The sequence below is a fragment of the Gobius niger genome, assembly GCF_951799975.1.
Source record: "Gobius niger genome assembly, chromosome: 16".
NCBI classification, from domain to species: Eukaryota; Metazoa; Chordata; class Actinopteri; order Gobiiformes; family Gobiidae; genus Gobius; species Gobius niger.
The window spans coordinates 21,182,967-21,210,439 of NC_136867.1; the positions used below are offsets into that span (position 1 = coordinate 21,182,967).

Genomic DNA, 27,473 nt, shown 5'->3' on the forward strand with positions numbered 1-27,473 from the left:
CGGACTATATACTTCTTTTTGCATTGATGGATAAAGAATACTTATAGATTTGCTTTGAAGCTCGACTGAAAAGTACGTTACCCTGATATATCTGTGGCATCGTCAAAAACACGGCAGAAAGACATGAAACGTCTTACTTTCATGTTTAAGTACATTTCAAAGTAAAATCGTTTGCTACTGTTGCGTCACACTAGCACTGAAGTGGAGCCGTACAAAGATCCAGGAAAGTCCATGTACGTCAGCTCTTGAAGTTTAACCACGGACATGTCTTTGATGGTCAATCTTACTTTGGTTCTAGAGATGTCTCAATTTAAGCATCATCTTTATAGTTTATAATTCATCTATCTATTTATTAATAATATATATTATCTAAAGTGAAAATTGGTTGGTACTTTTAAGTTTTACTATTTATTTGTCCGTTTGGTCCGATAAGTAAAAACAGGGATTCACAATTTAGGTTTCTTTTTATTTGAAAGTGTTTGTCCAACTAGGGCTGGGTACCGTAAAACAATACCAGTCTGGTACGGAAATATGAAATCATTACATTCACATTTTGATGCTGTTGGTCATCATAATTTAAAAAAATAAAAAAGTGACACACAAGTTGAAAAAGAATTGGAAAAAAGGGGGAAAATTGAGAAAAAGGTGAAAAAAATTGGACAAATAAAAATTAAAAAATTGGGGTAAATTTAGAGAAAAAAAAATTGAAAAATGTAGGGAATAAAAAGTAGGAAAAAAGAACACAACTTTGTAAAGAATATGGAAAAAAATGGATAATGATTGGGCCAAAATAAATCAAAATTTTGCAAAAATTTGGGTAAATTTTGAAAAAAAAATTGGAAAATTTAAAATGGAAAAATTGGGGAAAAACACGTAAGAAAATTGGGCGAAATTTAGGGGGGAAAAATGTGAAAAATGTGAAAAAAGTTTTTTTTCCATCCTTTTGTAGTTTCTGTGTAGAAATTTCTGTGTTGTTTCACCTCAAACAAAAAATACTTTTTTTATTCATCTGTTTTTGGATAAATATGACAAATATTTTAGTATAGGTATCGTTCACGTTTTGGTATCGAAAACCAAGTTTCGTTAAAGTACCGGTATCAAAAAGAATGTAACGCTGCCCTGCCCAATCCATAACAAACTGTTAACTTTTGGAAAAATAACATGATTTTGAGGGTTTTTCAATCTCTCTTTCCTCACGTTGTGTTTGCGTTGTTAGCGTCTGCTGCGGGACAGTGCTGAACTCCAGGAGCAGCTGGGACTCCTGCAGACGAAGGGCGACCTGCTGGACTCTGTTTACGGGAAGGAGAGATCCGAAAGTTTACAAACCGAGCTCAGTGCCGCCGTCAGAAACAGAGAGCTGCTCCACCCCCAGCTGCTGCAGAGGAAGAGCAGGTTACAGGTAAATGACGAAAACTTTACAACTTTTTTCGTTTTTGTCATGATTTCCTTTATTGAGCTCCATTTGAAATACAATATCGCAATATTGTCATCGAATATCGCATGTTTGTCTCATGTCTCGCTGCCCAAATCACAAACCAACCCTAGATTCCAAAGGTGGAACAAGTGCAACAGTTCCCTTTCATTCTTTGTTCTGCCGTTTTTGACGCTGTCATAACACAAATACAGTTAATCCCACTTGAAAAAGTCTGAAAAATCACATCATTTACCAGCAGTGGGTTTAACGTCTCTTCTGCAGCAGTTTCTCCTGTCACCAGACCAAGTGAGGGCTTTATAATGGCTCAGTTAAATACCCTTTAATGTCAGCCCGCTGCAGTCTGAAGTGTAAGTGACTGACGGACCATTTTTTGAGGCCAAGCGCAGATGGGAGCTAAAAATACTCGCTCTTCCCCCCCCCTCCTCCCCGCGAAAGCCCGTCCTTGTCAGCAGCACTGGAGGGAAATAAAAAGCTGATATTATGTTGTAATTAGGCCTTTTCAAAAATAAGGCCTTCAAGATGAGAAAAGCACAGCATGTACAGAAAATTATACTTACGATTAGTTAAAAGTGTGTTAAAGTGCTCTTTTCCTATTTCAACAATTCAGCAGTGCTACAGGAGACTCTTCATGTTCTAGTTGAGATTTTTTTTGCCAATTACGCTGCGTGCACAATTATTACGCAATTGATTTTTCTTTACATATTCAAGCTACGAACGGTGTAAAAGTGAATGGCTGTTGGATTGTTGTGTCCCAGGTGATGGTGGTGTTTGTAGCTAGAGGAAGTGTAGTCAAAGCAGGTCCCCTCTGAATAAAGTGCCGGATTATTATGCAAGGATAATCTAGAGACAGGTTTTCAAAGGTTTTATGGACTGTTGAGATCAGAGTGAATGTGGATGGACTGATGACTGGGCCCATAGATCAGTAATGGGTGTACTGGGGTGGGCAGGTATTATCAAAGATGAGTTAGATGGACCATTAGAAGTTGAAAGTGGAATTGAAACTCGACTCTCAAACCTTTTACCAGTTATTAAAAGGTGCTATTGACTATACGTTTGTTAAGAGATGATGTCGTTGCTCTACTTCCCATTACAGTGAATAGGGCCAAAGTTCCATTGAACCTGGATTTTGCTGATTGCTATAAAGCCGACTACAAGGCACTTTTTAAACATCAGATCACACAGAAATATTACATTTAATCTGGATTTTCTTTAGTAATGCTTTTCTGGCATTAATTATCAACTTTTTTTTTTCCATACACAATAAAGGCTTATTTTAAAAAAACAAAAACATCTTTATTTGGCCTGTAATATATGATTCTAACTTAGAGTAAACCTGTTTTTGCACTTTTATCTGTTATTTCAGCAGGAGATTCAGATAAGGCTGTGGTTTTTGCTGTGGTTATCAGTGGAGCTCTCAACAGTTTGGACTCGGAAGAGCTTATTATTGCGTTGTCACACTTATTGCCAATCATTAGTCACATGACTGATAATGGTCTATAATGAGCCTTGTCACTCACATAAATAGCCAGGACAACATTTGTGGATTTACGTTTTAGATGTTTAGGAATTTAGAGGGAGTTGGTGGTTCGCGTCTCGTCTCTATATGGAGTCACAGCTTTATTGTTATATTCTATTCAATTGATTGAGGGATATTAACTTACTCACACAGCCTGGAATATGAAAATTACCAGTTTCTAATGGGTCCTTTTGCTGAGTACAAAGCTCATCATCACATGAATGCTGCTTTGTCACATAACAGTGAATCGTTTTCCTCTCAAAGGGCTTAATCTCCAGAACCAAGGACTTCGGTGACGCCTACGAGCTGATCAGCCTCAGACTGGCGGGCCTCAGAGACAGACTGGAGGCAGCTGACGGCCTGCAGCCCGACATACTGACCAAGAAGAGCCAATCCGACCAGTTTACAGTGAGTACATGACGACTACAGAGAAAATCATTTGTAAATCTTCACCAATGGAAACTTTGCATTTCCAGCCAAAACTTTAAATCTGGTTTCTTTTGCACACACTTCTGTTTCCGGATCGTCCACAGGTGATACAGAAGGATTTTGAAGAGTGTGAGGCTCACATTACGGCTCTGGAGACGCTGGTGTCCTCCAGCCCCAACAACAGGACGCAGTTTGAACGCCTCTACTCGGAGTGGAAGAATCTCTACACAGTTGTCAAAGTAAGAAACAAAACAACTACACACATTTTCAGTTTTTACCTGCACAAGATTTGTCCTTAAAGAGGGGGTATTATGCTTTTTTCAATCACATAGCACCAGTCTATATCACACCTTCTGTTGGTCTGTAAATGCAGTAAATTAGAATAACTGCCTTGTATAAAATTGCTCTCTCAAAATGGCTGTAGCGAATGTCTTGAAATAGGCCTCTGTCTCTTTAAGAACCTCTGACCCTTTCCGACACACCCCCTCCACCCGCTGTCTGTGGCATCACTGGGGAGGGGGTTCTGCTGAGGAGTAGTGGTTGGTTACTCGGCTGGTGACGAAAGCTCAGAGGCGTCTCCAGGAGGTGGGGGCGTTCCAAGGAGGACTCAGGCAAACCTATCCCTAAAATGGCTGCCATCAGAGTTTTTACAGACTACTCAAAAATACGTGAATGTGCCAAGGCAATACTTCAGGCATGTTTTTAATGTGGGAATGACATAATAACATTATGTAAAGCTTGAAAAAGTCGATTTTGCATAATACCCCCCCTTTAAATTACAAAAAAAATGTGAGTAAATGCTTTGTTGGTGTGCCTTTTTAGCAACATTAATCAAAGTGGTGGATTGTACAAATATTTTACCTAATTAGAGATTCAGAAATTCAATAATTGAGAAACTGGCACCTGGAGAAAACCATAATTACAAAAAGACATCTCACATGGAAGTAAAGAGAGAGAATTGTTAAAAGCTTTAAACCTTGTCTCAGATGCTTGATGTAATTCTAATGATCGACGTTTGTTTCGTTTTGCAGAAGAAGGTGCATGACAGCGAGGAGAACATCGCGGAGCACGAGAGTTTCCACGACAGTTTACTGAACGTGGAGAAGTGGATCATGATCATGAAGCAGAAGCTGGAGTCGTTTCACAGTTCGGGAGAGTGGAGCGTGGACGGCCGTCAGCAGGAGGCAGAGGTAGAGAACCCCGACTGTTTTAGTGATGGTTCTGCTGTCATTGTGTCTTTGAGTAAGACTCTTTACTCAAAAGTATAAGCAGGTGTTTGAACGAGAGTGTGTTTGGTAGTGAAATGGTAGACAACTGATGGAAGTCTGTCCATGGCTTCAAACCATGTGTTCAGCAACTTTATGTGCCCAAAGATTAACCCTTTAATGTTACTCCCTACACCCTTTTTTGTATTTTCTAAGCATTTGGAGGTCAAACATCAATGTTATTAGTTTATATATATATATATTTTTTGATAGACCTCTGAGTTACCTGCCTTAAACCAGTCCAAACCTGATCTAAACCTTGTCGAAAACCAATCAAAACCTCCTCTAAACCAGTGAAAAACAGCTCTAAACCTGTCAAAACCAGGATAAACCAGTCCAAACCTGGTCTAAACCAGTCTATAACTGCTCTAAACCGGTCCAAAACTGCTCTAAATCGGTCCAAACTAGGTCGGAACAGGCCCAAACCTCCTCTAAAACAGTGAAAACAGCTCTAAACCTGTCAAAACCAGCATAAACCAGTCCAAACCTGGTCTAAACCCGTCTAAAACTGCTCTAGATCAGGTCTAAACCAGTCTAAAACTGCTCTAAACCGGCCCAAACCTGTCCAAAACTGCTCTAAACCGGTCCAAACTAGGTCGGAACAGGCCCAAACCTGCTCTAAACCAGCATAAACTAGGCTTAACTAGTCCAACCCCAACCTATACTAGTCCAAACTGGATATTTTGAGTATTACAAACTTGAACCGAATGGTAGTGATTGGCAGAATTAGAAACAACACATGATCCGATAAAGTGTGCTCTACCAAACGGTTGAGCAAACTATTGAAGGGTTAAGGTCGACTGACTGCCTGAATATGGTGATTATTCTTTTTTTTTTCTTCCCTGATGGCACGGGGCACGGGCATACTCCAAGATGACATTGCCAGGATTCATGTGGCTCAAACAGTGGAAGAGTAATTCAAGATTAGAGACCTAATTTTCACACAAGGACCACCACAAAGCCACAGTGAACCAACTGTCCCATCATCAATTCAAGATTGATTGCAAAAATGAATGCAACACTGGACAGAAATAAATCTTGTGCCATTGCAGAAGCTTATTGAAAAGCTAAACGTGGTCCAACGAAATATTAGAATGTGCCCTTACACTTTTGTTTTTTGCCCACGCTCCGAGTCCAGGCCTTGCAGACTTCCAAATTTAGCGCTCACTTGAAAGATGACGACAATCCTCAGAAGTGAGGCACAGGAGAGAATTCTTTACCCACTGAGTAACACTGTCAGCCCAGTGTGCTTCCCAGAATTAAACAGCGTGCACGCAGAGAGCAAACAGCTTCAACACTAAAAATATGATGAAATCCAGATACAACAAATCACTGTTTTTGTCTGCCTTGAGAGCGTCTGCAGGGGCGGATGGCAGCTTTTCTCTGCCCTGTTCCATGGTCAGAGCTTTGTGTTGCGTCAAAAGTTGAAATTGATGTATTTTTAATTTTTGAATGAGCAAGTTTTATTTGGTGCTTGAACGAAAATTGTGAACATAACCAGCCTAATAATACCGTAGGTCAAGGCTTTTATGCACTCAGCTTTCCAGTTTGTAACAACTTAGAGCTCTCTAGAGTAAGTAAAGCGCTTTGTTAGTCATTATACAGCTGTTGAACGAAATGTGTCCTCTGAGCCTCACTCATGCTTTGATGCCGCTGGGGCAACCTTAAGGAGCAGTGGGCAGCCGCCTGCAGCGCCTGGGGACCAATCTCCTGATGTCTCACTTTATTTTACTTGGTTGGCACTTAGCAAGTTTCTCAAAGCACCCTTGACCCTTTCGACATTGTTATATTCTTTGCCATTGCTAACGAAGGGCAAGGATAGGAGAGTTCAGCCGGTTGTGGCGACACAGGCGAAATGTCCCCGTGGGGAAGTTTGTCCGTCTTTTGACCTATCCTTCAGTGACGCAGAGGCCACCAGTGTCTGTGTTACCATGCCGACATGTAAAGTGGAAGCAAAATGACTCTCAGTGCAGTAAATGAAGTCCAGGCCCAGTTCTTTTACCACTTGTCCACTGTCCATTTTCCGCCAACCATTCATTACTATAAGATGACGATGAAAACACTCCAGTAAGAAGAGCGGCCATTTTTACTGTCAATCTTATGTGCAGAAAGCCCTGGGGGAGTTTCCAGAGAAGGAGCTTCAGCTGCAGAGGCTGGAGGTGCAGGGTCGGTCGGTGCTGGAGAAGACCTCAGAGGAGGGCAGGGTGCACATTCAGCGAGACATGGAGAGACTAAGAGCGTCCTGGATGTCCCTTTACAACATCAGTTTCAATCTGGACAGGTAACGATCATCTGAAGAATAGCACAGTGTATCGCAAGAAGAGAGTTATGGCAATATCAATACAATCAAACTCCAAAATTGTGGCAAAGCTCTGGCTATAGGTCCAGGTATCGTCTTTTATGTTTTGATTTTGACACAATTAGTCTAGTAAATCAAAGCATTTACAGTTGAAAACAGCCTACTGTGTCAAATATCAGGTTGTTTTTACTTATTATGCTGCTCAAATGACCAAAGAGCCTGTTTTGTTTGTGGACATGTTTTACACCTTTTTGCTGAAAGGTGAAACAACAACTTTAAAGCTAAAATACGGCACTACCTGGATAACTCGGAGATATTACTCACATCAAAGTGCCTGTGTGACCAGAACACCGGGATGCTTCGCTGTTGCATTAATGGCTTTTAATCTCCATGACAACTGAGCAGGTCTGTCATCTGTGGAAAAGAAACTATTGCTTATAAAAGAAGACGGCTTTGGGACATTAACAAATATAAAGTCTCAAAAGCAAGACGGCTTTTATGAGGCATTCAGTTCAAGGACGAGGGAACAGAAACACCATGAATCACTAAATAAGATAAGATGCAATGGCACAAAACACTCCGATGTGCTCTTAAAACAGATAGGTGGAAGACGGGAAGCGATATCAATGCACTGTGATCAAATAAACAAAGGACTGTGCAATCACCGTTTATTATATTTCACGTCAAAGGGGAAAGTTTATGCTAAATTTGCTCAGCTGCTTCAATCCAGCGATGCCATTCGAGATGTTGATACTAATAGGTTTTGAATATGTTGAGATCTTACATGCAGATCATTAAATTAACTCATCAAAGTATGCTTAGTAAGAATTATATATAATTTTTGGCTGTACTTTTACAACAGCTTTGTCTAGACCAGCTTTATGAGACGTTCATGATCAACAAAGGCTAGTCTGGTTTTAGATGACACATATTGAAGCATCGTTCAGGTATCGGTAGCGAAAACCAAGTACTGTTAAAGCACAGTATCGGGAAAAAATTTAACGGTGCCCAGCCTTAGCCAAGCTCATAACCAGCATCCTGAATTGATTCCAGTACCGAATAAGGATTATTTTTTCATGTTTTCTGGCGGTTCTCTCGACTACAATCTCTTTCTTTTCCAGGCTGCTGAGATTCTCCACAGAGCAGACAGAGACTGACTCGTGGAAGCTAGAAGGCCTGTCATCGGCGGGCATTTTGGTCGGGGATAACATCCAGGTCAACACTGGCAGCAGCAGAAGTCCTTTAGACCAAAAGGAGCATTCAGGCCACATATACCGATTGCAAGCTTACCAGAAGGAAAGTCAAGAGTTGGAGTTCGATGAGGATGATCTTATCGGCCAAAGCAGCTGGGTGGAGGGGCAGCCGCAGGGTCATTTTATTGCATCTGTTGAAAACAAAAGGAATCCCAGACTTTCAAGCACCAGGACTGACAGCGGGACGTCCTACGGTGGCGATGAAACGGACACAACCGCGTGGATTCTCCGCCAAAGGGAAGATCAAAGTGTTGCCAAAGACGTAATTGTGGATGGAGCGTCTGCTGTCGATCATTTGAAAGCTGGAGGAGGAGGCGGCGGCGGTGGCAGAAGTAGCGCTGGAGGAGGCGGCGGTGGCAGAAGTAGCGCTGGAGGAGGCAGCGGTGGCAGAAGTAGCGCTGGTGGTGCTGCTGGTGCCGCTGCTGCTGGTGCTGCTGCTGCTGGTGCTGGTGGTGCTGCTGCTGCTGGTGCTGCTGGTGGTGCCGATGCTGCTGGTGCTGCTGGTGGTGCTGCTGGTGCTGCTGGTGGTGGTGGCGATGGCGTCTTATTGGGAGACAGGACAGGAGCTGTAACCGTCTCCGCGGTCGGGATGAGCGAGGGAGGCGGCCTGAGGTACAGAGGCGGCAGTGCAGAGGCAGGGGACAGTCTCAGCCCTGGAGGAGGAGCTTTTGTACAGTTCAGAAGAAGCACACGGGAGTCTCATCACTCTTCGGTAATTGTTTCCCGCCCTAAAACGTCTTCTACAAATGCCCCGCTTTTTTGTTATGTTTACAGTGAACAGTATAAAAAGCATCAATCAGTTTCAACATTTTTCACATTTTTAATTAATAATGTGTTTGGCCCGCAGGCTTTATTTGACAGTGCAGCCCAGCAGGAAATGGGGGAGAGAGCGGCGACTGGCATTCCTCAGACTATCGGGGCTGGCACTCACATCCATGATGACAAGGTGAGCAAGCTGTCTTTGTATGCACAATGGTTTAAAGCTGAGTAGCCGATTCATTTTCTTGAGGTAGAGAATGTGCTTTTCTTCTTCTTTTTTTTGTCTCGTAAACATAGCAATTTGTGGGGGGGGGAAATGGCCACGGGCATCGTCTGCTCTGCATCTAACTATAGCACATTTTTATCAACAGCGAGCACAAAAGTAAATGTCTATATGTCTAAATCCGAGCAGTTTATTTCCATTTTTGCATGATTGTCTGACTGCAACATGCATTTCATCAATCTGTCCAAGCAATCGGGACGTAAAAGAAGTATTGTGAAAGCTAGACATAAATTTGGCAGCAGCACAGACTAGATTGGAGATCAACAACAATCAATTTTAAAGACAAACCCCCGCTTCAGTGGAATGAGTAAAGATTGCTGCACGCACGTTAGTTGCTGCTTTTGCAAATGGGAAATTCTGTTCCTTAGAGGCAGAGGCGGGGAGTAGTTCCATTAAGGCAAGCTCATGTACTTCAGTAACTTTTGTATAAATTGGACTTCTTTGAGTAGTTTTATCGTACATGACTTTTTACTTCTACTTGAGCAAAATTATAATGATAATAAGTACAACAAGTATCTGTACTCTTACGTGAATAAAAACAATTTTTACCAGTAGGTGTAGATCTTCTCGTGCTCCTTGTTCTTCAAAATTATTTAGTTTTTCTGTATTTTCATTTTCTTGGAATTTATTTGGAAATATCACGATTTCCACATGATTCTAACTTTTGTTTTTTTCCGCTCAAACAGTTACTTTTGAGTAACATTTTCTCCAAGTACTTTTTTACTCCTTCTTGAGTACCGTATTTTCCGGACAGGGGTACAGTCACACTTTATTTCATAGTTTGGCTGGGGGGGGGTGACTTATAGTTAGGTGCGACTTATATATAAAAATATATAGTTTCACATATTTGTTATTTTCACACTGACAGCTGCTAGAGGGTGTTCTAGGCTTGTATCTGCTACCCCTGTACCTCTGAAGATTTTAAAAAACGGTAATCGAGCACAAAGGAAAGTGAGTGAGAAACTTGTGAGGGACTGGTGAAAAGCGGAGGTTACTCTTACTGCAATGAAGAAAACTAAAAAAGCTGGCTAAAAGCTAGATGGCTACAGGTCGAGGAACGAGTTCGCAAGTGAGAGCTTGAACAGTGTTCTGCCGAGAGAGGCTTGTAACGGTGCAGTTACGCCTCCATGCCCAGGTAGTTGCCAAGGCTGGTGAGACTTATGATCCGGAGCGACTTATAGTCCGGAAAATACAGTAATTAAAAAGTTACTCTTAGTTGAGTAACTTTAAGTAACTCTTACTTGAGTAAAATTTTGGCTACTCTACCCACCTCAGCTTAGAGGCGGGCAATATATCAGCTACAAGATAAGATAAGACATTTGCTGTGTGGACAATATGCAAATTTACAATATCAATCAATAGAAATGTATCTCTTAAACATCAAAAATTGGGAAAGTATTTTGTTTTGCCCTGTTTGTTCAGGACAGTTGTCTTGTTGCAATGTAAATTTGGTTGTTTTCCTGCACATTTTTGCGTATTTCTGATGGTTTGCAAAAAATATTGTTTTATCATCGTTATCGAGAAAATCCCCAAATTATTGAGATTTTTATTTTTGTCAATATCGCAGCCCTACTGTTACTTTACTGTACTGAAAAAAAACTGTTATATTAAACATGCTGTGCAGATGTATGTCACAAAACCATTTTTTATCCACACTTATTCCGCTTATAATAAGGTTGTTGTCACATGCTCCAATTTATAGCATTTGTCTCAAAATGAAAAGAACTGTCTGTACTGTTATATCTTGCCACTTTTATTTTGTTGGATGTTGACATGGTGATTCTAACTTTACACTCTGGACAGCCAAAATTGTCTGATTTCAAGTGAGCGTTCACACCAGTGCTTGTTATTTTTCAGTCGAGAGGAGACCGGAGAGAGCAGTACAGACTCAGGTGGAGGGAGTTTGAAGAGTGGTTAAGGAAAGAAAACACGGTCCTCTCTGATGTTCTGAGCTCTACTGCTGGTCCACTGAGCATGCAGGAACTCAAGATGAACCAGGGCAAAGTCCAGGTAAGTCTAAATCATTTATTTACTTTGGGATTTTGGGGTAGTTACTGAATTACAACCTATCCATAATCGAGAACAATGTTACACTGACCTCTTGTGGTTGATTGCTGTACCTACAGCTTTTTTATTTATTTTTTTACCCCACACAGACTCTGAGGAAGAATCTGCCTCACGGTCAGGAGTTGTTTCAGCATCTACGCGCCTCTTTTGACGAGCAGGACGAGCCAGAGCTGTCGGCAGAAATGGAGGACCTGCGCTACCGATGGATGCTTTACAAGTCCAAGCTGAAGGATGTCGATTTTGTCAAAGCAACAGGCGCGGTGAGTGGAAGTTCTGACACACTGAGATGAATAAATAGGATGTTCTTATATATTTAATTATACTATAGAAAATTGCATCTAAATCTTTGAATTACATGTTTAAAAATCCAAGGGTAATAATATATATATACTAGCTGAGACCCGGCCTTCGGCCGGGCCTCGCTAGTCTCCACATTTGATATTCTGAGATTATGAGTGATTACAAAGAAATGTCCAACCCGTCACACAGTTCAGCTGTAGACCAGTGGTTCCCAACCCATGCCAAAAAGTATGGCCACTACAAATGAGTAAAAGAATGAATGCAAAAAAAAATGTCAAACAAACTGCAATTGGAGTGTTTGATGCACCCGTGCTCCTTTCTTATAAACTACAACGACAATATTTTCGCTAAACTCAGGGAATAGAATTCAAGAGACAGTGGAATAATTATGGATAAATATTAGGGGTTCAGCTCTAACGCTTTGGTTCAAAGTGCAGGACCCGTGGTTTGGTGCATCACGGTAGTTTACAATCCAAAAAATAATGAGTAGGTTTAGAAATGAAATAGCCGAATTATCGTTGTTAGACAGTATTTATAACCTTACAATAAAATTGGCAATGCTTTCCAAGCTGCTTTAGAATAAAATGTACCTCTGGGCTCAATATGTGAAAGCAAAATAGAAAACAAATGGTACAGCAGCAAAGTAAAAAAAAAGATAAAAAGAAAAAAAACTACGCAGTGCAGGCCATGCGCTCGTTAAGTTGTAGTGTCATTTTCGCTTTTACTCACACGGAGGAGAAATCAGTCGGAGCAGCGCGTGTGATTAGAGGCTCGTGTTTGAGGAGGTTTTGGGCACGCACGCACACACATACACACACGCACACGCACGCACACATGGCCCTGTTTGGATGCGCACGCGCACACATACATACACACACACACGCACACACACATCGCCCTGTTTGTACGCGCGCACACGCACGGCAGTCAGATGTCGTGCACTCGGGTTTTTGTGACAGCGGGTTGTCCTCGGACAGCAGCACCGCGGTCCATATGGACCCGTGGCCAATGCCCGCGAGCGGTGGGACTCGTCACGTGGGGGCCGGCCGCGGATGTAATAACACCAACCACGCACACACTCAGTACTGTCGCCAGGCTTCCTGGTGTTCCCAAATGGTATCCCATCCCAGTCCTAACCAGGCCTTTCCCTGCTTAGCATCGGAGGAACGGTCTCCCATCCCAGTTCTAACCAGGCACTTTCCTGCTTAGCTTCAAAGTCGGTATGGGAAATAAACATGGCGGCGCCCAGGCGGCGGCCATTGAGATAGCGTTTTCTATAATAGATATTTTTTGAACCTAATCCTTCATGATAAACAATAAGCCCATCTCGGGTCGCATGTTGCATTATGGGTAAGAGAATTTGTTTGGCTACCAAACAATATTGATAGTTAACTTGAAGCAACGAAGAAAGCTTTGATTTGGACCATTTCAACTGCTGGAAAGTTGATGATTTAAAGTGTTTTTGTAGTAGCCGTGGAGCCTGTTACAATATTAGTTTTAAGTCTATTTTTACAACCAGGACTGCGGACGACGATAGACAGAAACAGAAAGAACTGAACTGCTGTTCATATGAAGAGAGATGTCAAAAGTGACGACCAGTCCTTGTTCACATAGTTGGAGAAAAACATTTCTGACCCTTGAAGGCGACTGATGGAAGGTTGGACAAAGTTCAGGGTCTGAAACTGTGGCTGAATATTTAAACAGGGATAAGAAATAAAGACGACATAGAATCTTCATTCTCAATAAGGAGGTGGACAGTAAACAAAGTATTTTTAATTTTGGCCAGATAGATCCACATGCACATGAGTCTAAATTTATTTCATTTGTATTTTTTCATGAGTGATCTGATGGTATACAACACAGCCAAACTATATTCAACATAAACACTGTTTTGAAGCTTTTTCTGATTTAGAAAGTGACTGTGTCAGTGTCAGGCTGATTCCAGGTCCTGTCTCTACTAGTGTCGACTATGGTCCACTACTGCCTACAGAGCAGCCGCCCTGAGCCTTTGTCTCTTCCCTCGGTTTCAAGATATTGACATAGATATGTGCAAGAAATGTCACTTAAGACTGCCTGTAAGCCTTACGGTTTACTGCTATGGCTCAATACACTTCAGTGTTCAAGCTCCGCTACCTGAACTCGCTCACACATTTCAATGTGTTCAAGTGGCGTGGTTTATTTGGTAGCTGAAATTTAGGATCCTGATTGACCCATGCATGCCCAGTTTAAATGGGCATTCTGCTTTTTATACAAATATATGCATCATTGCCATGGCACCACTAGATGGCAGTAAAAGACAGGCGTGTGACTGCTATTCCTTGGTTACAGCAGCCACAGCACACATAAGGCCAAGATGAAATGTTAAAAATGGTATTGATATTTGGTGACGTTTGTGTAGGTCATTTTTATTTCTTTTTTCCACAGAAGTCCCAACTGCAGTCTCGCTCTAAACCTCAAAAGGTCAGTACATCAGCAGACTTTTCAAATAACTTCATTACATCTACTTCAAAGACTGTAAACATTCTGTGAAGAATTGAAGCTTGTACAGCTACATTGCTCTATCTTCTATTTTTACCATGACGTTGCTTCTGGACTAAATTTTATACATTGCAAAAGTCAACAATTCAGATTTACTGCATTATCTTGAAACCTGACCACCCTCGCTGTTGTCTGAAGCTTAGATCCCCCCTCCAGCTTTCATTCATTCATTCAGAGCCTTGTGTGTGTGTGTGAGGGTATTGGGGGAGGTAGCGTGGTGGCTGATGGGGGTTTGGGGCAGATTAAAGAATGCCGTTCCCCTGAGTGTCATGCCGGCCCATAGACGCTCGGCCAAAACAGCCCCCAGACATTCCTCCCTCTCGTTCACACAGGCTCCAGACTTATCTGCAGAGTCCAGTGTGGTGACTTTATCGACCAGTTATTTCTTCTCTTTACTGCTGTGAAACTCAAACATCTCCAGTGCATACATTTGGTGTTGCAACTCTTTCATCCTGAAAGCCTCTATATCTCAATACCTGACTTTGTATAGTAGTGGAATACAATTAGTTTTGTCCTTCAGTGTCTTATAAAAGCAGACATTTATAAAAGAAGACCTTTGTGCACTGAGCATTATATCGTTCCTGAAATAGGTATCACTTAAAGGTCCTGCGTGAAGAGAATAACTAGGAGCACTAACATTTTGAGAGGAGACTGGTGCAGGTATTGAATAAACCTGTGTTAAAGCGTCCCATTGTGTCGTGTCTTTAGGTGAAAGCCAGCTTTACCTTTGCCCTCTGTTTGTGGAGGCTCGGTCTCTAGAAGTAGTTTCACTTCCTGCTCCATTAATCAGTAACATCAGGGCACACACACAGCCCTCCACAGACCCGCAACCTGACGCAGACCTGCCCCCGACCTGTGTTTGACTTCTGTATAACTCTCTGTGACTATTGACTCTCGCGTTTCACATCATGACTCACTAGTTTTCTCTGTGCGAACTGCACAGTCTGTTAACTTTACCCAAGAGAAAAGATTCACATTATGCGCATTTAAACATTTCCAGCGGGATTGTATGCTAAACCAATCCCAAATATCTTCCCGCCGTTTGATAAACATTTTGTCTTTTCAGTCCATATTTAGTAAAATAGGTATAAGAAAGGAACCAAAACAAAACATTTCAAATACTTCCATTCTAACTTTGACTTTGATTTTATGAATTTGAATGTGTTATTTTGATGTGATGGGTGTGGGTGGTGAACATGATTCACAAGTGGCCCTCGTGTGGGGAGGGAGCAGGCCTGGGCTCGGCTCTGTGCGGTGGACATGATGCCGCTGCGCTCTTGCTGTGTGGGTGTTTGAGCCGCTCTCGTCGTCGTGAGGATATTTTCATTTCCGAAACAAGATTTTCTCGCTCCGACTCTGACTAACAATCTGCACAACACAAACTCAGGAGAACAAGGAAAACATGAACCGATCTGTGACTGTATCTGTGACTTGGTTCAAAACACTTTGTAAAAAAAGGTACATCCAATTTATGTGGAGTACATTTGATTCTGTTACTCTTTTTTATCAGCCCTTTGCAAACATGTCAATTTCCCAATACTACCAGTGCTCAGCTCCAGGGCTGCAAACTTGTCACCTTTTGCCGAAATGTGTCATTCTTATCTCAGAAAAGGTCAGTGTGATTTATCTGTAAGAATAATATGTGGGTGTTGTTGGCAACCCATTGGCTGTTCACAGCATCATAGAAACAGTTTCAGCTCCACAGCAGACCTAGGGGCCGTTTGCTGTGAGGCAAGAGTGAAAACTGCACCACCACCGTTAATGATGATGGTTAAAGGGGTTGCGTCATAACACTGTTCCCAGAATCAAAACTTACCTGGAGGAGTATTTCATGTCATTTAAAGAGCAACTGTTCCCACTGAGTTTGTTGTAATTCTAGTGTAGATTATTTTGCACGTATTATACCCATAAACATAAATAATAGACACCGTCTTCTCGCTCCTCCCCATTTGTCATAATGACCACATTCGAAAGAGATTCAAGGGTGGAGCAGCTCTGACCGTGCATGTTCCTAAAAAGGGCATAAGAGCGTGATCATCACTGTAGATTCGGCCCTTGCGGAGCGTTTAGTTCGGTCGTAACCGCGCCATTAGCTCTCATGCTAACGGGCTGTCAATCAAAGTCCAGCCCTCATCAGTATACGAGATTTCTAAAATGTTCCCTACGAAAACCAGCCAGGTTTCTTCAATTGTAACTAACCCAGCGTTATCACAGGAGCAATATCTAGCTGTAAAATCATTTTAAAGAGTTGCTTAGAACGTGTGTTAAGTGCAATGCGTTCTAATGGAAAACTAGCTTGTTTTGCCGCCCCTATATGGAGGTATTGCAGCAATGGCGGCCCCTAGTGTCACGGCCACAAAACAGAATAACCAGCGGCCATTGCTAAAACCATGTGTGTACTGCCTCCTCATGGCTAAAAAGTATATGGAATTTAGATTTTTTTTTTTGGTGGAACTTTCTGCAAAAGTAGAGATTTACGTCATGAGCGCACAGAAATCTGATGCAAAAAATTATGATTTCTAACATTTTATCACGTCTTTCCCACTGCCACTCGCAGAGGACGCTGCAGGAAATCCTGACCAACACAGACTTCATTCATAAACCACTTTTCTCCCTCATACCTAGACATTATTTTCCATCCTAAGAAGTGAAATATCTATGCTGAGATAATGGTAGATGTGCTGTTTGTTTATTCACTGAGCTGTACTTGTGTCTCTTGACAGAAGGCTGGTCTTTTGTACCGCGTGTGCTGCATGGCGCTGCCTCTCTGGCTCCTGCTCCTGGCTCTCCTGCTGCTGGCCTTCATGCTGCCGCTCGCCGAAGAATCCAGCTCCTGCTCTCTGTCCAACAACTTCGCCCGGTCGTTCAACATCATGCTGCGTTACCAGGGACCCCCGCCCACATAAGAACCACACGGACTCACCGCCCGACTGGTGATATCTCCACAAAGTCCATACTAGATTGCAAAGCTATACATTTTCCTCTAGTCTTTGAATGTATGTAACATTTTGAAGAAGCCAAAAAATGACTGTAGCTTCTAACTTTAACAGTTGCCCAACCAGCTAAAACCAAAATATATTTGCTTACCTTTGGTTGGTCTTTACTTTACTAGAATGAGGATAGAAATAGGATGGTAACTAGGGGCAACGGGGATAGTGCATTTTGTAGCACTGTTTCCACCAAACAAAAGACACAAGACAAAAGACAATATAAATATGTGATATCCAGACTCTTTATACTAAGTGAGGGTAAAGGAATGATTATATTATAACCATTAAAAAAATAAAATGTGTGAATGTGTTGTTTAGGGCTGGGTACCGTTACATTTTTGTGGATAGCAGTACTTAAATGATGCTTGGGTTATGATTCCGATGCCTGAACAATACTTTTTTCCATACCTATACTTAAATATTTGTCATGGTAGAACCATAAAACAGGACCCAACTGGCATCATAATTTGTAAAGAAACATATATTTTTTTGGTTCCTTTTTTTTTATTTTCTCCCAATACCAGTAGTAGCTAAACTTAACGGTATCCAGCCCTAGTCCTCTTTTGTAATTAGCATAATTATCATGTTATTACACCAATTAGTTACCATGCTATTTCCATTCTATCACCATGTTATTACTATGCTTTAAAGTTAAGGGCTATCTCACCTTTTTTCATGTAAAATAGAATGAAATAGATCAACAGCACACTCTCAATCTGTGTTAACATAGTATTTATTTAAGGGACAATGTAAAAAGACTTTAATCTTAAGAGACGTTCTGTAACTGAGTTTTTAGCTAAATCAGCCGCTTGTTTCGTTACCGCTTATCACTAGGAATAAAATGTAAAACTAGACAATCACAAGAATATGAGACGAGTAACAACAGTTTACATTACATTATTCTTTTTTCATACAGCAGACACTACTAAAACCAAATTAACTAAAACGCTTTTACATAAATCGACTCTAAACAAAACTTTTATTAATAGCTTGTGTCCATGCTCTGTAAATGCCAAAAAGTGATTTCTTCCAATGAAATGTTGCTCACAATTTTTATTATGTCGAGTTAACGGCAATGTTTCTAAGGTACTCCTTGTTTCATTTCATCACACATAGATTTAAACTTTGTGCAAAGCAGAAAATTGGAAAATCAACTGCGGCAAGCCAACACTAAAGATACATGTGCTCAGAGTTAATATTCACTCGAAAAACCATCAATAATTAAATGAGTGCTTGTATTTTATGCAGTTCAGGGAAAAAACATCCATCCATTTTCTTCCGCTTTATCCGGGGCCGGGTCGCGGGGGCAGCAGTCTCAGCAGAGATGCCCAAACTTCCCAATCCACGCACACCTCCTCCAGCTGTTCTGGGGGGACCCTGAGGCGACACCAGGCCAGCTCGGAGACATAGTCCCACCAGCGTGTCCTGGGCCTTCCACGAGGCCTTGTCCCACTAGGACATGCCTGGAACACCTCCCGTGGGAGGCGACCACGAGGCATCCGAAACAGATGCCCTAGCCAACTCAGTTGGCTCCTTTCAACGTGAAGGATCAGCGACTCTACTCCGAGCTCCTCCTGGGTAAAACAAAGAGGAGAAAAGTCTAAACTTTCTATAATTACTCCAAAACTAAATAACTACTACTGTTTATTTCTGCTAAATAAAGATATGGAGACATGGAGAGGAGCAAAGTAGTTCAACAGCCCATAATGCTACATGATAACGCTAGCTATAACTGCTGTTTTTTCACTTCTACTGAACAATCTGCATTGAAAAAGCATCCATATGGGCCCGATTTAGACTTTCCTTTATTTGTGTGGAACAAATAAGTTAAAATTCCGCCAGAAAAGAGCTAAAAAGAGTGAAAAATTGTGTTTGCCAAAACATACTGCCCCCTCGGCGAGGCCTCGCCCCCTTGTATAATACAATGCCGACTGTATATATAAATATCCCAAACGTTCTTTTATTAAGACCTTAATGTGAGTTTGAACCCTGAAATGTCATGTTAAGTTTTCATATTACCTGCCCAAACCTCACATAAATCCAATTAATGAACACAATTGGATCAGACGGTAGATTACGGTTACAAAGTAGGAACATGAGATATAAATTTCTCTACTGTGCAGACTTGGGAGGATGGATGGTCATTACTGAGATAGCCGTGACCTCATCCTTTATCCCTGTCATGTGCTGAGGGCAGGATTCCAGCTCCCACTGAGGCTCTGACAGACTGCACCTGCCTCACGCTGAACACAATCAAAGTTATCGTTTCAATGTGTTTAACACAATCACATCTTATCTTGGCCCCGGAAATTGTGTACAAAAACCATTACCAACATATCTCTTACTCTTGCCCCCTTTCCCCTTAATTATCTGAAGACTATAGTGCTACTGTGTTTTAAACTTGTCTTTTCACGGCCAGCTAACCCTTTACAGTGAATAGTGGAGTGTCTTTGGCATATTCTTGGCCTCGCCGTCTCTTCTCGATGCCAGCACTTGTTACTGTAAAACTCAGAGAGGGGGAAAAAAATAAACATCCCGGACGCAGCACCTTTTTATGGCCCATTTAACTACACTGCTCGAGGCCACTTGTTTTTATCTGCGCTCTCTTCACACCCTCTGAAACGCCTCCACGCCCTCAAACACGCTCCGGTAATTTCCCTCTTTGGCGAGCGTTTAAAGCTACTGTTGGCTTTAGCATGTAACCACGGCAACGCTGACCAAATCAAGTTCGGCTTTTACTGAAGCGAAGAAGTTTTATTTTAATTTTTTTTGTACCGGAGAGAGTTTGATTTTGAATGTTGAAAATGAACTTTATGGACAAAATCTGCCGTTTGGTTGCTAACACTATCCAAAACAATATCAAAGAGGTAAAAAAAAAATATATCCAGAACAACTTTATCTGTCGGGTCACAGTTAAACTCACACACTATGGCATCAGAATGCTTTCGTGCAAACACTAAATTGTGAACTTTACATTTTAAAATCCTCATTGATTTAACATTACATTGACCACACTGCAAAAAGTAATTTACTAGATTAGTTTAGATGTCTCAATTTGAGCATAATAATCCAAATTTTAGTCGAGATTTAGTTGGGCATTTGACCTAGATTATTTCACTTGAGATGTTTCTGACTCATTTCAATACATTTCGCCGTTATTTCAAGTAAGTTTCTCTGCCAATGGGGTAAGAAAAATGGTCTTGTCCCATTGACAGTTTTACTTTCTTATTTCAAGCGAGATTTACCATAGAACCTGTCTGAAATGTCATCAAATTAGCAAAACAATATTGGTAAGAGCAGGAAAAAGGTCTTAATAAATGAAAACCCCTCAAAACAAGATATATTTCCTCAGTTCAAGTCATTTAAGCCATTGCTTGATATTTGCTTTTTGTATTGCACTACATTGACCACAATCCAATAATTCATTCAAGTTCATTTGACAAAAGATAATACACTAGTTATATCTCAGAAAGCAGATTAAAAGTCGATACATGAAGTCATTTGCCGAGGCGTTTGCTCATGTGCAAAAAGAGTAGCATGTGCTAGAGCGGATCAGCAGCAGAGTCATTTGCACATTTTAGACTCGCGCTGCACCCTCTCATTTACATCAGGTTTGGGGCCTTAATACTGAAATACAAGCACTTCCAAATTTGGTGCATCATTTCCACAAAAGGCTATGTTCTATTTTTGCAGCTTCCACTCGCTATGTAGCTCTTGTCTTGATAAATGACCTCCACAGTGTTTAGTCAGTTTCTTGTAGAAAAGTCATGCGAAACTAAAAACACCATGTCTTCGGAGTCCAAATGGCTCACTGAATTAACATGCAACTCAATCTTAACAATTTATATATTTTTGAGGCTTGTTCTAAATATTTTCTTCGTGCTGAGAAGCAGCTGTTCCTTTAACCACTGGTTGGTTGTAAGATTACTATCCTGTACTGTTTTGAAACCACCTATTAAGTAAATGGTGGTCTGTTTTGCATGACAAGGTATCACTTTTCACATGTCTTCAAACTCTAATCGTTGTGTAAATACTTTTATATCTAGCACCTTTTTAAGAATGTAACAATACTGAGGGTACTCTGTTATTGCCTTAAAGCTGTATCTAATCCAGTGCATTCAGTGCCATATGTATAATGTAGCTTGCCGAACCACTTATGCCCATAGAAGGAAAAAGGTTGGACTTGAGAAATGTTTTTTATAGTATTGCTGCTTTACTGTGTTGCTTTGTGCATGTTACCCTTTATAAACCTATGCAAATTCTGTCTTTATTTAGAAATATTATGCAAATATGGAGCACACTGGCTCTGTGTGGATTCAAATATTAGTTATGCAAAAGCGTCAGTGTATACTATCAAATGGGTGTATCATTAAAGAAAAAGACTAACCTTATTATGAGCATTTTGTGTGTAAAATTAGGTTTTTCTCTGAATGTGTTTTGTTATGTTATGTTATGTTAAAAAGCCTGTGTAACCTTTTTTTAATCAAACGGTTATGGAAATAAATGCACATAAGAATACGTTTCTGAGTGGGTCGTCATTAGAATGCACAATTTATAGTTCCAGAATCTTAATATGGACCAAATCAACACCAAATACTACAGATGAGATGATTTTTTTTAATGTTGTGCTCAAACTAACAAATAAAATTTAACATATAGCAATTTTAAAACTCTGAACCCTACGCACCTAACCTTAACCCTAACCCTAATCTTAACCCAATTCTAACCATAACCCTAAAACCACATCTTGACCCTCAAACAGTCCTTCAAATAAGTGAGGACCACCCAAAATGTCCTCACTTTCCAAAAATGTCCTCACTCTGTTGGTTAAAAACTCACACTGATCCTCACAATGTCGTAAATACAAGAACACACACACACACATACACACGATTGTGTACTTCTATCTTAGTGAGGACACTCATAGACATAATGTATTACCCAGACCCTAACCCTAAACCCCTAACCTTAATCCTAACCTTAATCCTAACCCTAACCCTAATCTTAACCCAATTCTAACCCTAACCCTAAAACCACATCTTGACCCTCGAACAGTCCTTCAAATAAGTGAGGAGCACCCAAAATGTCCTCACTTTTCAAAAATGTCTTCACTCTGTTGGTTAAAAACTCAACCTGGTCCTCACAATCTCGTAAGTACAAAAACACACACACACAAGCAAACACTCTCTCATTCATTCTGGGCTATTGTACATGTTTTTTGTGGACTGGGACACCTATGCAGGCACGGGGAGAACATGCAAAGCTTTCTAGCTGTGGGATTCAAGCGAGCAAGTTACCGACAGACTCATGGAGATTCTTTACTTTTAAATGATGATGTACACATACAGTGAAACTTGTTCCTGTGTCCGTAAACGCAGCTTAAGGCAACAGGTTCAGTTGTCGTGCTTTTTTAAAGCACTAAGAGCTCATCCTAAAAACATTACCTTTAAAAATTCACTGCCTTCGAGACCAACAGAATTTAATATTGAATGTGTACTACACTTTGAAAACAGCCCTATTGAATGATTCACAGCAATTATAAAGCTGAATCATTTACATGACATTTACTTTATTTATTTTTTTATTTATTTTCAATCAATCAATCAATCAAAACTTTATTTATAAAGCGCTTTTCATACAAGGTTGTAACACAAAGTGCTTTACAGATTAAAAGCAGTTCCCGCCCACCCAACCACCCACTCTTCCAAACAGACAACACTGCTCTCCCCACCCCCCTCCCCATAGCCACACACACACACGCAGGCACACACGCAGGCACACACGCACACACACACACACACAGGATACACAGGTAATGGACGTAGTGCTGAGTCTGGGTACAGATGAACCAGGTAAGGAAACACCATCAGAGGAGCCGTCTGCACCGGGAGCGGTACATCAGCCACAGCCACAGGGCACCACCACCGGGCACCCAGCGGAGGTGCAGCAGAAACACCACACCTCCATCCGGGCAGATGGAGAGGACAGTGCCCACACAGCCACAGCCGACCACCGCTCCCGGGGCAGAGGGCTCCCTCAGAGGAAACACTGGAAATTCTAAAAATGCAGAACTGCAATATGCAAATAATAACATTAGAATAATAAAACATATATATAAAACTAACTAAAAACTAGTATAATAAGATAATTATAAACATAAATAATAGTAAAAATAACTGAATAAATAAGTAAGTAGAAATCAGCTAAAAGCTAAGCTAAAAAGGTGGGTCTTGAGCCTGCTCTTAAAAACATGAACGTTCTCTGCAGCCCTGAGCTCCTCCGGCAGGTCGTTCCAGAGGCGAGGGCCGTAATATTGGAAAGACGCCTCGCCATAAGTCTTTTTGTTGACTTTAGGAATAACAAGGAGACCTCTGCCAGAGGAGCGAAGGGGCCGTGAAGGTTCATAGGGTAAAAGCAGTTCTGAAAGATAAGAAGGACCAAGACCATTAAGACATTTAAAAACCATTAAAAGAAATGCCAATGCTCCTAAGCTGACTAAATGTTTTCCTGGGTGCATGTTGCTTGTGGATATTTCCCAATGATAATCTCTTTCTATCCACAAAAATGGCTAAACAACAAACATGGCATAATAATAATAACATAATAAAGACAGTATTGACTGGGCTTGTTAAGGATCATGTTACCTAATCTCACATTGCAGATATGCATCCACCTTAAACCATTGTTTTTGTAGTTGTGTTGACTTTGTCTGACTCATGCTGTTTATAGAGATCATATTCCGCTCTGCATCCCATTATCAAGCTGTGCATGTTAGCTCACAGCAAAGCAATAAACGTAGTATTTGCCTTCTGTAGAATAAGAAAGCCAACTCTATTGTTGGCATTTGATTGCACAGAAATAGCACGTCCATTAGCTTGAGTGTTGAGTTTGGACTATCCTCCTCTTTCTTTTGACAAACCTTTTCAATGTCTGCTGTGCCACAGAAAATAAGTATACTATAGTATTGTGATAAATTATGTGCTGCTTAGGTTGTAATCTCAAATTCTAAAAAGCAGATAATAAATTGTTATAATGACTTTGAAAGAGTTTGTCTCCGATTATAAAATAAAGCACTGGATATCCTTGTTTTTTTAGTGGCTGATTGTGACTGCGGGCATCCAGCTCTGAGGGAGTGGTCATTTTTCTCATAATTTAGTTTTAGTGTTTTGACAAAAATATAATCAGTCTTATGGAACTGCTTTGTGAAGCTTCTCTCACATTTACAAAGCACGAGACTTGTTCCTTTGACTTTGAATTTAAATGTTTTGGTTCTCTTTGTGTCTCTCTGTGTCATTGGAAGTCTTAATCTTATTCATTCTTTATGTTTTATTTGTTTTATTACTGTCTTATTGTCGGCAAAAATATAACCTTTACTAAAATTGATTGAAGCTTTTAGTCAACAAAACTACCCTGAGCAAAAAAAAATACTTTCATAATCATTGTTACAAACTCGTCAAGGCATTTTCTATTTATTTAAATATCAGGGTTTACGCGGTTAAAATGAATAGAAACTGGCAGTAAATCTGAATTAAAGCAGTGAGTAACTCTGGCCCTTTGAGGCCAGGAGCACCGCTGCGCACAGTGTCGTAGTATGTTGCATTTTTTTACTCATTAATTGTCCGTGAGGGTAAATACTACGCTGCCAGAAAAGACAAAGGGATAGAGGGATATTGTACACCCAATTACACAATGGAGATAATTTTTTCACTCAAGTTTGGCTGTAAATACTGTTTAAGTACAGCTAGCTTTGCTAGTTAGCCTCTTAGCTTCTTCTTCGTGATTCCATTAGTGTGTATTGGTGACTCCTACCCGATGGCAGCGAAGTTGCAATTGTGGTTTTCTGGCCAGACACAAGGGGAGATGAAAGACCCTCAATCATCCCGTTAACACTGGTATTACCCCCAGAGGGACTACGAAAAGGATTTATTAAGGTAAACAAGTTACTTAGTACTGCTTTAATTGGAAAATTATGATATTGCTCAACTATAACTGAACAATTATGGCCTAAAAAGTATTCAGTAGCAGTTTTGGCTAAAATTTACCACATGTTTTTTCTCGTTTTGTCCAATTCTCTTTCCACTGTTTGATGAAATCTTAAGAAATTAAATATGCACAGATTTTTTTTCTGTGGCATTAAGCAGCGTTCAGTTGGACTTGCTTGTGCTTGTATAAACCCTGAATATGTAAAGGGTAAAAATAATGGTCAATCATTATTATTTCTATAGTTGGTCGGGAGTGCATGTTCTTGAACTCATAGATAAAATATATTGTGGCAAATTTGCATCCAATGTCCCTCTCATGATGCTCTGATCAGAGATGGATTTGAACCGCTGACTTTTGAAAATGTGGATGAATTCTCTTACCACTAAGCCACGTGCCCCATGAGACTGGTTCACGTCACATAAACAAAATGAACAAAATCATATCTTAAAGCTACAACCTCATTGGCTGCAGAAAACGGCCCCTAAGAAAACTCTGATCTTCTGGGCATGTTTCCCCTGCGCTTTGTCGCTCGCTGCGCTGTCGTCCTTGTTAATTCTCAGTAACATTAGGCGTCCTCTCCTCAGCTCGTGTCCCTGTAGTGTTTGTTCTCTGTGTGCGACTCGCCCACGCCGCTCTCACCTTAGACTCACAGCCGGGCCGGCGAGCTGCGCCGCAATCTGGAGCCCACCGCCTGCCAAAAGCACTGAGCAAAAACAACATCGCTCAAACTGTCCACCAGAGAAGACTCGAGTAAGCATCAAAAGTCTGTAATTTTGTTGACTTTTTGAAGAGAAGTCTGGTTGTTTACTTCTCTGCCGTCTCTTGTTGCATAAGGAAAGATTTGTTACTGTCCAGAAGAGTATGTCCCTGTGTTTTTTTTTAGCATTTACGAAGAGGAAGATGGAGAATTTGGTATTCCAAGCAGAGACTCGCTCCTGGCCCATTGGTGCAGTGTGATTGCCCAGCGACAGATATGGAACATCGTCCTCTTCATTTGTCACATCCTGTGCCCAGTTCCTCTAAGAAAGTAATTAAAAAACATCTGAAAAACAAAAAAGTTGGTATTATATGCACTGTAAAGTGGCTTGTTTATAGATGTAAGACCTCTTGAGAAGAAAACAAAACCAATGTTGTGCATGTTTTACTTGAGAAAACCACATAATATAACAACAAGGGCTATACCTACAGTTGTGCAAATAAGTTAACACACCCTGATGGATTTCTTTGATTTTTTTTGGGCCATTTCTCAAAGAATATGAGTGAAAACACAAAACCTTTTTTTTCACTCATGGTCAGTGATGTTGTGAAGCCATTTATAGTGAAACATTTCTCATTTCAAATCACCGTAACAAAATAAAATACTAAAATGAAAATCACACACACCAGTTCCTAATAGCGTGTATTTTCCCCTTTAGCATCAATGACAGCTTGCAGTGTTTTGTGGTAGTTCTGGAGAAGGTTCTGTATATAATCTAATGGTAAAGCGGCCCATTCTTCTTGGCAAAAAGCCTCCAGTTCCTGTAAGCTCCTGGTCTGTCTTGCATGAACTGCACGTTTGAGCTCTCCCCACAGTGGTTCAATGATACTGAGGTCAGGAGACTGAGAAGACACTAACGGGACCTTCACTTTATTCTGCTGGAGCCAGTGCACTTTTCATCATAGGCCTAAAGTGTCCCTTTAGTGTCCATCTTTTTTGCCAAGAGGAATGGGCTGCTTTACCATTAGATTATATACAGAACCTTCTCCACAACTACAAAGGACTCCAAGCTCATTGATGCTAAAGGGGGTAATACGCAGTAATAGGAACTGGGGTGTGCAAACTTTTCAACAGGGTCATTTTGGTATTCTATTTTGTTGATTTGAAATGAGTTCACACATTTTTTATTTTTTTTTTCACAATAAATGGCTTCACAACATCAGTGACCATGAGTGAAAAAAAAGTTTTGGTGACCCCTAAACTCGACCCCTCATTGCAAAGCACCGGTATGTTAGAAACGTGTAGGGAAAGTTTGGAATAAGACAGCGCAACAAACAACTTAAAATGTAGGCTTTGTTTTGGGTTTTTTTGGTTCGGAGGAAAATAGGTACAGGGCCCTTTAAAGCTCAAGGAAGGTTTTGTACAGACCCTATTCCCAAAACTGTGCCTATGTTAAGTAAGGCTATGTTTGCTTACAGTTGAGGTGCAATAACAGGAATCACATGAGACTGGAGACGGCATAACACAAATTAAGTTACACCAGACCACTGATGAACTTTTGCCTCCAAAACGTCTGGTAACTCCTTTGTTTTTGCGTCTATGATAATCCCATAAACATCATAATCCTAAAGACTGATGCGCTTCCGTGTGATTTTGATC

At 40.8% G+C, this 27,473-nt stretch overlaps 1 protein-coding gene across 1 annotated transcript in view; it reads left to right on the forward strand.

The window, feature by feature from the left end:
* syne3 (spectrin repeat containing, nuclear envelope family member 3) overlaps positions 1-17,558 on the forward strand; it is a 37,509-nt gene extending 19,951 nt beyond the window's left edge. The window contains exons 10-20 of the mRNA XM_079573377.1: positions 1,217-1,399; positions 3,216-3,359; positions 3,485-3,619; positions 4,412-4,570; positions 6,754-6,926; positions 8,066-8,909; positions 9,045-9,143; positions 11,097-11,249; positions 11,396-11,566; positions 14,031-14,066; positions 16,868-17,558. Coding sequence (XP_079429503.1) covers positions 1,217-1,399; positions 3,216-3,359; positions 3,485-3,619; positions 4,412-4,570; positions 6,754-6,926; positions 8,066-8,909; positions 9,045-9,143; positions 11,097-11,249; positions 11,396-11,566; positions 14,031-14,066; positions 16,868-17,050 — 2,280 coding nt within the window. The 3' untranslated portion in view covers positions 17,051-17,558. The remainder of the gene's footprint in view (positions 1-1,216; positions 1,400-3,215; positions 3,360-3,484; positions 3,620-4,411; positions 4,571-6,753; positions 6,927-8,065; positions 8,910-9,044; positions 9,144-11,096; positions 11,250-11,395; positions 11,567-14,030; positions 14,067-16,867) is intronic.
* Positions 17,559-27,473: the final 9,915 nt, after the last annotated feature.